At 42.1% G+C, this 13,127-nt stretch overlaps 1 protein-coding gene across 1 annotated transcript in view; it reads left to right on the top strand.

The window, feature by feature from the left end:
- ARHGAP20 (Rho GTPase activating protein 20) overlaps window positions 1-12,655 on the top strand; it is a 139,774-nt gene extending 127,119 nt beyond the window's left edge. The window contains exons 12-15 of the mRNA XM_039229243.1: window positions 2,930-3,039; window positions 6,003-6,192; window positions 7,376-7,490; window positions 8,388-12,655. Coding sequence (XP_039085174.1) covers window positions 2,930-3,039; window positions 6,003-6,192; window positions 7,376-7,490; window positions 8,388-10,243 — 2,271 coding nt within the window. The 3' untranslated portion in view covers window positions 10,244-12,655. The remainder of the gene's footprint in view (window positions 1-2,929; window positions 3,040-6,002; window positions 6,193-7,375; window positions 7,491-8,387) is intronic.
- The last annotated feature ends 472 nt before the right edge of the window (window positions 12,656-13,127 follow it).

Genomic DNA, 13,127 nt, shown 5'->3' with positions numbered 1-13,127 from the left:
TTCTAGAATGTTTTCCTCCCCACATTTCTGAAAATGCCTCACATTTTTTGAAAACCTAGAGTCAGAACCTGCTTTGAGCAGAGGTTTCAACCCCAGCAATAGCCTCTGCAGCCTCAGCTCAGGCTGCCGTCTCACAGGCGGGCTGGGGCGCAGCGGGGCCAGGCCACAGGAGAACGTGGGCACAAAGGCTCTTCCGTGTCCCCGCTCCTGGTCAGCTGCGCACTTCATGACTTTATGAATAGTCACATGTTTCCTGGCAAGTGAGCTACGTCTGCCCTCAGCCTCTGCTGTAGGCTTTGCAAAAAAGTGTCACTCACAAAAATGGTGAGCTGGAGCTAAGGTCATCTAATGTGCTTCGCACCCGGTTTGTCTCCTCTTCAGTCCTGAACGCAGTAAAGACGTGTGGGGTGCTCAGCCAGGCGTCTGTGTGGGTACATATGCGCAAGGAAGTTTCTTCTTATCATATAACTGGATTTCTTTCATCCCTTAAGAGGTTAAAGCCTGCATTTCAGAGAATGTTCCTTACCGTGCTGGTCTTCCTTCACAGCACCACACTTAAAATTTTATGCTAAATTTTTGAGGCTTTTATCAAGAAATACGATTCTAGAGGAATCAAATTGTATCTCAAACTGCAGAAGTATCACTTGTACAAAAATAAGCCAAAGACAAATGATTGAAAAATCTAGTTAAGTGGGTTCCAAGTAATTTGAAGTTTTATAATCATGTAAACTGTGTTTTACTCTCATTTCTTCCAAGTGGTTGCAGGAAAGGAGGTAATTTTTGCCAAACGTTTTTCAGCTTTTGGTTTGTTTTGTTTCTTGTGTTTAAGACTATTCGGAAGTATACTTAAGTTTTCCTTCACTTTTTTATTTATGCTGGTTTTGCCTAAATATAAGCTTAACTCTTTAAACTGTAATTGGAAGAAAATTGCTTGAGACACTAACTTCGATCCATTAGAAATTTGAGGAAGAGTTCCTTTTTAGTCCTACAGAAATCTCGTCTCTAATTTTAGGAGTTCTGCTGATGACCTGGGCTCTGCTCTTGGAGGGGAGGAGACTCACTGGAGGGCTGCGAGCTAGTGATTGTAATTCAGAACCAGCTTTCACATCCTTTTGCAGCTGTGATGGTGGTCGTATTTCGTAACTTGTTATGCCAGCTGTGCAGAGTTCATTGAGATGTTATGAGTTATTATCTTTCAAGTGTAGGTTTAAGATTTAATGATGTTTTTCTTCAAGACAGATCATAAGTATGTTTTCCACTGAGATTTAAAAAGAGAGCTATTGTCACTGCCCCACTTTGAAATAACAAATTTTGCCTCTTCTAAATCTGACTTTTAAAGTAGGTACAGCAACTAAAATTAGTTTGGAATTATGAAAATTCAGTAGCTTTACCCAAAAGAAGATAACTTTAGTGATGACACATCTGAATTATAAGTATGCAGGTACATTTTTATAGAAGATGTAATAGAACAGAGAGAGACTTTGAAGCAGTCTCTTCCTACTTGTTAACCACTTAAAAAAAAAAAGTATGGTAATAGTAACCATACTTTGGTAATGGTAAAAAATAGGTATGGTAACATGACTACAAAGAGGTGTCTTAAATTATCTTAGAATCTCAAGTACAGCTATCTGGCCTTGCTTTGTTCCTCATCAGTATTTGGCCATGTGAAAAATAGCAACAGCGCAGTAATGACCTCCACTTTATCTGGGACTGTGTGGGATTGAGGTGCACAGAGAAGAAGGTGAGGGTGTCTCCATGTCCTGGAGGAGCTCATCCTGGGGAAGATGCACACCTAATCCCCTAACTGTAACAATTAGGTACCACAGCCTCCCTGCCGGTCATATAAACATGACACACGAGTAACACTTGCCTTCTATGTAAAAGCTTTACTTGGGTAAAGCTGCCAGCTTGGCTTTGCAGGCAGTTAAAATTGCTCAGGGGCGGACTTCGGCCTTCTCCATGGTGTAAGCAGGAACTCGCAGGAGGCTTGTCGACCGTGGCTGCAGTGCCGCGACTCGAGGTTGCGTTTTCTCTGCCTGAGGTTTACTGAGGTAGAGACCAGACTTTGCAAGCTTGGCCTTGTTAATACCATGCCAAGAGCAACAGAGAGAGTTGGCCTAGAACAGAAATGAATATAGGACCAGGGCCAAATTTAATTTATTTTTAAGCTTTTTATAAACAGAAGTTGAACAACAAACACCTCAGGTCGTGTCCTAGTCGTGTTATAGTCCGGTCTCCCCACACCCAGCCCTGCCCGCAGTCGCAGCAGCCGGAGTCTCGGAGGCCAGAAAGGATGATGTCCGAGGGACCTGTTTAGTCTCCGTAGGCATGAAGGGGCGCCCCCAGGCTCCCAGAGCCCCACCAGGCATAGCTCGGCGTGCTGTCTTCGTCCTCCCCGAATGTTGAGGGGAGTGCGGGGGGGACTCTAAGTACCTCTGGATGGAGCCGGGCTTCGTTTCCGTCACCCCTCTATCGCTAGCACCTCGAACGACACCTGGCACACAGGAGCACGTGTGTGTAGAGCGATTGGATGACGGTCTACCGTGTTTTGAACCCCACAAATGTGCAGTGCCTTTCTTGGGACTGGGGATTTGAAGCAGGAAAACAAGACTTGGGGTGGTTTGCCAGACCCCGTCACATTGTACCAGCTTGCTAACGTGTACACAAAGGAGATTTCAGCCCCAAACAGGCTGTTCTTAGCCTTCCCACTATAGTCCAGACTCCCAATTTACCTCTGGTTTTTGTTAGAAAAAAATCAAAGCATGTGTTTCTTCTGTGTGCATGACAGTGGGGAGTGGGCACCGAGCTCCGTGTGCTCCAGGGAAGGGAGGACTTGACTTTTCAACCAAACGCTTGCTTTCTGATTTCCCCAGTACATATTTAGCATGAGAATAACGATTTAAAATATTTATTTTTCCTTCTGTGTAAGGATTTTCTACGAAATATTCCAGGAAGTATTTTTTCATCAGATCTCTATGATCATTGGGTCTGTGTAATGGATCAAGGAAATGATGAAGAGAAAATAAATACAATTCAAAGGTAATTCTTCTAATTTGGTCATGTCTCAAAAATACTTAAAAAATAACTTATAGTTTATAAGCTTGTCTCTTCAAGTAATGATGGTGATCACAGTCAGATCCATGAGGGCCAGTTTAAAAATTGGGGCGCCTGGGTGGCTTAGTCGGTTAAGCGTCCGACTTTCGTTTAGGTCATGATCTCGCGGTTCGTGGGTTCGAGCCCCGCGTCGGGCTCTGTGCTGACTGCCAGCTCAGAGTCTGGAGACTATTTCAGAATCTGTATCTCCCTCTCTCTCTGACCCTCCCCTGCTCACGCTGTCTCTCTTGCTCTCCTAGAAATAAATAAAAATATTTAAAAAATATATATATATTGAATAAGAAATGTAGAATTTAAATTTATAACTTGGACCTTAGGTGTTTATCTTAGAGAAGCTGCATTCCAAACAATTTAAAATAACCTCAAACATTTGAGGTGCTTTCGAAAGACCCAAGTGATTAGNCGCGGTTCGTGGGTTCGAGCCCCGCGTCGGGCTCTGTGCTAACTGCCGGCTCGGAGCCTGGAGCCTGTTTCAGTCTGTGACTCCCTCTCTCTCTGACCCTCCCCTGCTCACACTGTCTCTCTCTCTCTCCTAGAAATAAATAAAACATGAAAAAAAAAATTATAAAAATAGATTTATGCCAGCTGCTATCAGTGTTCTTCTTGTTCCCCTAATCTTCGTAGCATGGAATACTTGGCCATTGTATACCTCCTGTGTATCTGAATCTGGTAGGAGCTGAAACCCATTAGACCAATAATACTGTAGACTCGATCTACGATTTATGATCTTAATGTTGGTAAATATTTAACCAGACAACTCCTCGTATATCTCATTCAGCAACTGAAGTCCCATAGAGAAAATTCCCTCTGCTCAAGGAACTCGGTCTAGTAGAGTGGGTAGATAAACCAAGAATTACAGTGCAGCATAATCAGTGCTATAAGAGAGGTGTGGAGGAGGGTATTGTGGGAGCGCTGTAGAGAGACAGTTAAGTGTTGGAAAGTGTCAGGGGAAAAGGAGTTGCAAAGCCTTCGTCTTATCACAAAGAATGCATTGTCTCTCCTTATACAGAGGGAGAGAACTCACCGCTGGTATTCTTAAATGCTTCCTGCCTTTATAAGAGGATAGGAAAGAAGTGTCCAAAATGCATTACGCCAGTTCTCTGAAAACCTAAGAATCCCAAAATCATTTATTTGTATTTGCTTGTTTAGTACATTTTTTTTCTTGAGCAGCTTTCAAATATGAATTATTATCTATCTACTGCTATTGATAGACATCTGTCAGTAGAACATAATATAACTGTTGAAGACACTAGAAATCAAATCCATGTCACACTTCCATTATGGTTTGATGAAAGCCATTCAGAGATAGCAAATATTAACTTCTTTATTTTGCTGCCCATTGTCTGAAATTTTATATTCCTCAAGCTATTAAAGAATGAATTTAAAAAAGGTAAAATTAAGACTCCTACAAATATAGGGACCCCTGGGTGGCTCAGTTTGTTGGGTGTCCAACTTCAGCTCAGGTCATGATCTCATGGTGTGTGAGTTCAAGCCCCATATTGGGCTCTGTGCTGACAGTTCAGAGCCTGGAGCCTGCTTCAGATGCTGTGTCTCCCTTCTCTCTCTGCCCCTCCTCCACTCACGCGCGCATGTGCACGCTCTCTCTCCTTCTCTCAAAAAATTAACATCAAAAAAAAGTTTTTTCAAAAAAGACTCCTACAAATATAAGATGAACACATGTGAAAATTTTTATTTAACTTTTTAATTAATGAGAGAACCAGTAAGATGTTACCACCAGTTCAAAGGAGATTTCAAACTACCACATGTATGTAGTTGAATCAGAAATGCTGAAGTTAATTTACATATGAATGCAAAACTGGCATTTTCTACTGGAGCATGAAGGGAGAGCAAATAAATCATTTGTCTCTCCACCAGACAGAATTTTCAAGTCCGTAGACAAATGTTAGGTATACTGCTGTCAATAATCTACAATTTACAGAATTACAAAATAGCTCAAAGGCATAGGGCCGCTAGGTAATCAGATAACCCAGAAGCTATGCTAAACAATACCTTACTATCCATTGAATACATTCAGCAATCTTTTGGTTTATTTAGATATCTTTTGTAATTTGTACCAAACCATACTCAATGTCAGTCCATCACACTTGAAGCAATGCCTCCGTGCTATTTATGTAGCAGGAGTCAGATCACCTTATTTTCTCTCCCAGGTTGCAGACTTCTGTTGAAAAAAAAAAAAAACACAACCATGAATATCAACATCTACATCTCTTTACCAGATAATAGTAAAAATAATTTTAGGTGAATGATAATTTTAAAATCCCTGATCAGTTACAAAGTAGAAACAGGAAGCATACTAGTATAAGTTTGACTCATGTGGAAGTGATACCAGTGAGAGAGAGAGAGACTTGGGACGAAATTGGCCTTAGAAGCTGGCAGAGCAGGCGTCGCCTCTCAGGATAGGTCTCAGAGTCTTAATAGTTAAGGCTTGGGCTGTCACCAAGACACTGCATTCCTGTTTTGCTACTTGGAAATAAAGAACCACTAAAATTTAATTGTTTAATTTCATCAAAAAGCTCTTGTGGGGGTGGGAGTTAGTTGAGAATATTCTGAAATGTTATAGGATCTGCCTAAGTTAAAATACATTGTACTAATTTCAGGTAAATATTTCAGGCAGCATTTATTTACAAACTGTTTTTCTGCATTCATTTATGTCTTTGCTGGGCTGTGAAGACAGTGTACAGAATAAATAAATGAATCCCCAGGGCATATTCACATTCTCTGTGTACAGGTAGCCCTTACTTTGCATGTGCAGAGTTAACTGAAACCCCACGTAGATGAATGGTTTCCCCGTGAAATCCCAGGGTTGCCTATCAACACAAGTTTCTTATGGAATGTCTTTCTTAAAGAGTGCATTTTTCTGTCTTTAGGCTGTTAGACCAGCTCCCGAGAGCCAATGTTGTTCTCCTAAGGTATCTTTTTGGGATATTACACAACATTGAGCAGTGTTCCTCGTCCAATCAGATGACTGCATTCAATTTAGCGGTGTGTATAGCTCCAAGCATTCTGTGGCCTCCTACCTCCTGCAGCCCAGAACTAGAAAATGAATTTACAAAAAAGGTAATGAGGTTTTTCATTTTTATGCCACGGGGGACTGGGTCCCCATTTCAAACCTAAAATTCAGGGTATTAATTCTGAAAGACATTTTCTTAAATAACTTATATACACCTCCTTATAAATTTGAGTGTGTGTGTCGAGTGTTTTATACCTATGTTTTATACCTACCTACCTATCCTGGTAGATTATAGAAAGGTGATTCCTTGAGCAAAAAAGTGATAGCAGTTGGGTTGCTTCTCTTTTCCCTTTAAGGAGGCAAAACGCCATGACTGACCTAACCCTTAAGAGTGGTAAGAAAGCAATTGATAAATTTTAACAAAGAAAAAAGGACTTTGGTCTTAAACAAGGCAAGGTTCATGCCTCCACCCCACCACTTGCCAGATGTACAATCTTGGGTAAAATTAGTTACACTGATGCAGTTTCCTCATCTAAAAAATGGAGGTAGTGATACTACCTGGTTCATACAACAGCTACGTGAGATCATACTCCTCTAGTGCCTCGCGGTTAACATGGGGCTTAGGGGTATTAGCTTCTGCTGCTCCCAAGATTTTGCCCGTCCTTTTGCCTCAGCTCTTGGGCCAAGGAAGCTGAGGAAAGGTTCAAGTACATCTCCGTGGAGGTGCAGAGCTCCCCAGTAAAATGTTACCTCTTCCCCAAGCTCCCCCAGGGAGCCTAAGGGAGGGAGGTGCATAGGTAGAGACTAGCGAGGCAGATGCGAGCATTCTCGAACTGTCTCTGTAGTTCACAGGAAACCCACAGAGGATGCGCACTTCCCACACTTCTGACAACTGCCTTTTACAGAGGAAATACGTTTCATAAGTGTTTATCTAATAATGATACTGTATGAATTTTAATAAAGTTTATTTCTTAACCCCAAATACCCTGTGAAGAATGCTTTAAGTTACCCTAATTTTAAGGGACTGAGCATTAGTATAAATATGTTAGCATTGAGCTAAGGCCACAGGTAACTTTGATCCACCAATGAAAAAATAATTTCTATGTCCAAACGACTCTTGTAAGTATCATAGCTTTTTAGGGGGAACTGTTCTGTATACTTTTAAAGCAGACATGCATTTTTCTCAGGATTCTTTTTCAGTCTTGGAAAAATCAGGATTTATATGTGAAATGTGACTTGTAGACATGCTGTATGAAAAGAAGCACTTTGTTTTTGTCCTTTTTCATGCAGGTCTCTCTGCTTATTCAATTTCTGATTGAAAATTGCTGTAGGATATTCGGAGAAGAAATCACTTCCCTCTTAGGAGAGGTTTCAGTGAGATGTGATGCTCGAGAGAATGCCTCAGGTACCATGAGTGCTTGGACCGGTGGTGTTTCCGGCGTGGCTGTCCTGGGGCTGCAGCTCAGGGAAGGAGGCCCCTGGCCCTCCCTGGACTCCCTGAGTGTTAATGCTGTGGTAGGGTTAAGAAATGTGTAAGATGAGGTCTGAAACTTCCAGAAGCATCATCTGGAATGTTCCTACCCTTTTTTTAAATAAACTTTTACAAAGGTCCCTAATGTCTGCATTACCATTGCTGTGGCTAAAACTGGTGTGGGAAGGCCCAGCAGGGAGCAGGCAGGCCTGGTCTTCTTCCTCCTCCCTCCGAGTGGCCCGGAGACACCCCAGCCAGGCGACAGTTCAGAAACTACTAGCACTGTGGGGCCAGGGGCGATTTTGAAACCATTCAACCTTCCAGAATTACTAGTTGGGTTATCTTTGACCACTTATTCTAGGCCACTAAACATGAATATCTTCAACTATAAATATAGGTAATAATAATGTGTAACCTTTATGGTTGTTGTGAAGGTTAGATAACGTAGTGAGTGGTAAAGAGTTTTGGTTAGTGACTGAGTCCTCTGAGACTAAATCTTGTGCACACGTCAGCAGCTCCCAAACCTGGATACACCCATCATTAATTCTTTTATCTTTCTTACCATTTCTTGATATTACAGCATGTTCTCATTGCTTTGAGGAAATCTTAATTAAGAAAGGCTATTTCTTCAGGAACTGAATTAAACTTAGTATAATCCAACATTTTTTTTTAACTCTGGGAAGACAGTGAATGTTCCTTTCTTTCTTGAGAATACAAATTTGAACTATCTATATGAAAGGAGAATTAAATTAAGTACCATAGATTTTTTTTTTAAGGCACCATACAATTTCGGTAAGTAAAAACGTTAATTATGGCTTGATTTTTTGACAGATATCTCTTGCTTCCAACTGAACGACTCCTCCTATGACAGCTTGGAAAATGAGCTAAATGAGGATGTCGATGCTCCTTGTAGTGACTTGGTGAAGAAACTTGGGCAGGGTAGCAGAAGCATGGACTCTGTGTTAACCCTCAGTGACTATGACCTTGACCAGCCTGAGGTGGAAGGCCTCTTAACCCTGAGCGACTTTGACTTAGACCGTCCTAAAGATGAAGACATTCACGTGGAACAGCCTCTTGAACCCAAGCCGGTGGACATCACGGTCGTGTACACAAAGGCACCACTGCGGGGTCAGGCCCGGGCCCCCTCGGCCCTGAGCACTCCCAGCTACCTGCCCACGGCTGCGGCAGGGGCTCCAAAAAGTCTGAGGCGACACCGACGCTGCTCAGAGCCCAGCATCGATTATCTAGATTCTAAGCTTTCCTATCTCAGGGAATTTTATCAGAAAAAGCTACGGAAGTCTAGCTGTGATGCAATTCTCTCACAAAAAGATGAGGATTATCTGAAGCAGAATCAACCCCTCCAGGAAGAGGGTAAGACATGTTTTAAACAGAGTTTAGTCGCAGGCACTGATACCAAGAAAACTGCCACTAATAAAAATGTTAAGAAGAAAAGCTTGTCTGGTAATGAAGGAAATCATGTGAAACTCTTTTCTAAGTCTAAGCCAGTGGCCATCTCTGTGGCATCTTACAGTCACATGTCGTCTCAGGACCATCCCGGGAGCCAGACCTTTGGTACAGACACTCCTGGATACTCCCCGCCACACACAGCAGACGCCCTCAAGAGCTCGCGGAGGTACCGGCGCTGCTCAGAGCCCAGCATGGACGACCAGCACTGCAAACTGACCTATCTCAGGGGGATTTATTCAAAGAAACAGCATAAAACCAGCTGCGGAGCCGGTCTCTTGCACGGAGAGGAAGATTATCTGGAGCGGCACAAGTCTTTGCAAATGGAGGGGCAAAAGCTCATTAATCAGAGTTTGGTCATGGGCATTGAGGTGGGCAAGAGCAGTAGCACAAACCAGAACACCGAGAAGGGCTTACCCCCCAGGCTAAACATTTGCCCGCGGACTAGCTACTCCAGTTTGTCCTCCCCGGGCACTTCCCCCTCCGGCTCCTCGGTGAGCTCCCAAGACAGCGCTTTTTCTCAGATTTCAGAACACTCTGTGTTTACCCCCACTGAAACTTCCTCTCCAATAGATTGCACTTTTCAAGCTCAAAGAAAACAGGAAGAGCTTGCTTCTGATTTTAGCAATTCCAGCCTCATTTCTGCAACTCCTGGTCCCTCATCAGGGCCGGCCAGCAGCCACCTGGCATATACAAAGAAGGATGTTGTAGACTGGCACTCACAAATACACTCTGTAACTCTCCACCCAAGCACGTGGTTGAGAAATGGTGTGGCCAGTTTGAAAAACTGGTCCCTCAAGAAGAAGGCAAGGGCGTCCAGACCAGAGGAAAAGAAAGTAAGTTCTCTAAAAGGACCCATGGAGCCACCTCCATATGCTTCTGCTATTTCAGAAGCCAGCCCACTGCGAGAGAGACAGAAAGACATGCCCCAAAGGGCAACTGAAGGACTTGGAGCTGTGCAGACAGCCCAGTGGTACAGCTCTTACCCCAGCCAGGACTCAGAGAAACACTGTAGATCTCCATTCAGCCTAGTGGAAGATGGACTCAAGCTTTGTGTGAAGTCACACAAGGAAGGAGAGAGCGGTGAGCAGCGCTCTTCTGGCACTCTGCCTTGTACAAGATCCTCACCCAGCTCTTTGACTGTGGATGATGTACCCAGCCCAGACTCGGGGCCTACGGTGGTTTGTGATATTGGGGACCAACATTTAACCAAAGACATTTAACCATAGTAAGAACATGATATGTACAAGAACAGAAACTGGGCTAATAATGACATAACGACAAGATTATTATGATCCCTTTGTATAAAATACACGGGACGGGTAGCATAAGGATAATCACTGCTAATACTTAGGACAACAAAAGAATTCTCTTTATTGAGAGACTATTTGGCAAAAAGTTTAGACTAAAAAATTTCCGCTCCTAATTGTTTGGGAGGCTTTTCCTTTTTAGAGCATGGGATTAGTCCTATCACCTGTTTTTAGAGAGACTAGCAGGGAGCCAGAGAAAACCTCTTCTGTAGAGGGAACATGGCCCATATGAGATTAATATCCTGAAAAGGCCAGGATATCATAAATGAAGGAATAAGGACTATGGAAACAGGGAGGGTATAGAGAAATATCTGTGCTCTGTGGAATATGTTTAATAACTAAGCAAGAAAATGCCGCTAATCAAAGTATTAAAAAAGAAGGCATGTCCAGTCATGAAGGAGATTATGTGAAACGTTTCCCTGAATCCAAGCCAGTAGCCATTTCTGTGACATTCTCTAGTCACATGCCATCACAGGAAGATTCCAGGAGTCAGCCCATCGATGCAGCTAGAATGGAATAAACTAGAATATCCAAGAGCCACGAGTATGATAGTTTGTTTGTTGGTTGTGTTGGTTGGTTGGTTGTTTTTTCTGCCAGTGCTCCACTGTTCTTCCAAGGCTCCAGGACATAGGGCTGTGAGGAGAAAGAAGGAAATGGTTGCTCCTTTCAGTATCCTTTTCAAAGATGCCAGTGCTAGGAACATTCTCCAGAAATGCAACTTTTCCTATTAAAGGTAATCTCCTGACCTCATCTGCTGTCCTAGCATGGAGGCAAAGACGGCCACACGAAGCTGCTGCCAACATGCACTCGAAGAAGGGTTCCTCTTTGCTGTGCTGAGTAATGGTTTTCTACAGCCCTGCCTCTTCGATTAGCCAGCCAGAAACAATTACTGATAAGTCATCCCTTTTCTGATGGTCACTAGCAGTTGAGAGAACAGTCTTAAAGTTGGCAGTTCATAACGAGTCACAGAGTGGAATCCCCACCAAAGTGATAGTCAGGCCGCCTTCTCAGTCACTGGCTCTGGATTTTCTTACCTCTGGAAGTTTTACCTACTTTTGTCCCAGAGTATTCATGGTTTACATCCCATTAGTTTATCTCATATCCATCAATGCTTCTCCCCTCTGTTACCTTAAAGGTCATGCCTGTGCATCTGTATTATCTCCACAGAGTCTTAGGCCTCCCAGCCAGTGTGAAGGGATAGAATCAGAAATGGATGTGCATCTCCCTTCATTTTAGCTACTTCTAAAAGTTGCTTAGAACCCATTTAGTCTCCTCAATTCACCATCAGATGGACCTTTCTCCCACAAACTAGCTTATTCCAAATTATTTTTCTTAGCCACTAGGAAACTTTCATGTTAGATGTTCTTTCCCTGTTGTCCTAAAGGTTTCCTTTTCAGTTATGGGGAAAAAATAATGTTTTCTGTAAAGTAGAAGTCCTTTCAGTATTAGCTGTAAGTGCTGCCTACCTCTACTGGACATGGCCCCTGTCGGCCCTAAGCATTGTAATTAACTTTCAGAACTCTGTATCCAAAGAGCTCCTTCATGACACTGGCCATCTCAGTCACAGATGTGAAGTAGATTGTACCTTATAAACAGCCACTCCTGTATTTAGACTCCTGAGCGTCCATATGCACCTTTTGTGGTATAATATATAAAGGCAACAAGGACTCATTCCCCTTACCCTGGAGGGCTTACTACTGTCAGAACTGCAAGATGTGAATGAAGTTCTTAAGGCTTGGAGTGTCTTTCTGGAAGAAATTGTTTCTCCACTTACAAAATAATAGTTCTTTCCTTTTTTTCTTTTGTATGGGTGGGTAGAAAATTATTCACCCAATTTGAAGCATAGAAGAAAATAGATGCTGAGGTTTTCGATAACCATTCCTATTCTCTGTGTTCCCTTAGATACTCCTGTAATACTTCATGTGAATAGTTTGTTAATATTGCTGTAAAGTATTATATTGTATGATTTGAAGACAGACTACATGTCATTTTATTATACTCTGTCAATCTATAATATATTAGACTGATGCTTTATCTAAAATGCTTTGAGTTTGTATAATATATCTTGACAAATTTTACTACCATATGTAATGTAATAAATGTGTATTTTTGTACTTGCAGAAACTGCTGCTAACTTTTAAAGTTGTTTGGTTTTCAAGGCACTGATAATGGATATGTATGAAGTCCATGCTGTCTATTAAATAATAAAAAATATGCATTCTGTAAAGTTAATCCCACCAGAGCAATATTGCCCTTTGTAGAATTGTTAACGAACCCGCTTTCTGCTTAACATTGGAGATTTTATAAAATGTACTTAATATTGAATCGGAACTTTGAGCTTTTAGTCATAGACAGACCATGGTCTGTCTTTCTAGAAAAAGAGGGTGGTTTTTTTCTTTTATGTTTGCCTAACCTTATCGTTTACCAAACAAGTCCTGCTTTAGACATATCGCCTTCATTTTCTTAGGCATTGTGTTTTCATTTTGCTCCTAGAATCAGATATGGTCTATATTCTCATATCAAGAGAACCATTAACTCCGTTTCATCGATTGTAGGAGATCTTCTTATCTAGAACTGAACCATTTTGCCTTGAGTAGCCAGGTGACCCCGTACACATCCGAACAATCCAAGATGTCTGGATTCAGGCACCCCAAGATGCTGGAACTCCTAAAGTCATGTAAACTTAGTAATTCTTATTGGTCTCTTCATGGCTGCTGCATCTTTCCCTTCTCAGAATTCATTGAGGTTCACCCTGTGCAAGTTCAACCACCATTTCAAAGAATTTCAAAAATATAAA

The sequence above is a fragment of the Hyaena hyaena genome, unplaced genomic scaffold (genome assembly GCF_003009895.1).
Source record: "Hyaena hyaena isolate Hyena2069 unplaced genomic scaffold, ASM300989v1 scaffold_36, whole genome shotgun sequence".
NCBI classification, from domain to species: Eukaryota; Metazoa; Chordata; class Mammalia; order Carnivora; family Hyaenidae; genus Hyaena; species Hyaena hyaena.
Note: the sequence above shows the minus strand (reverse complement) of the source record. Positions and strands in the feature narration are given on the sequence as shown.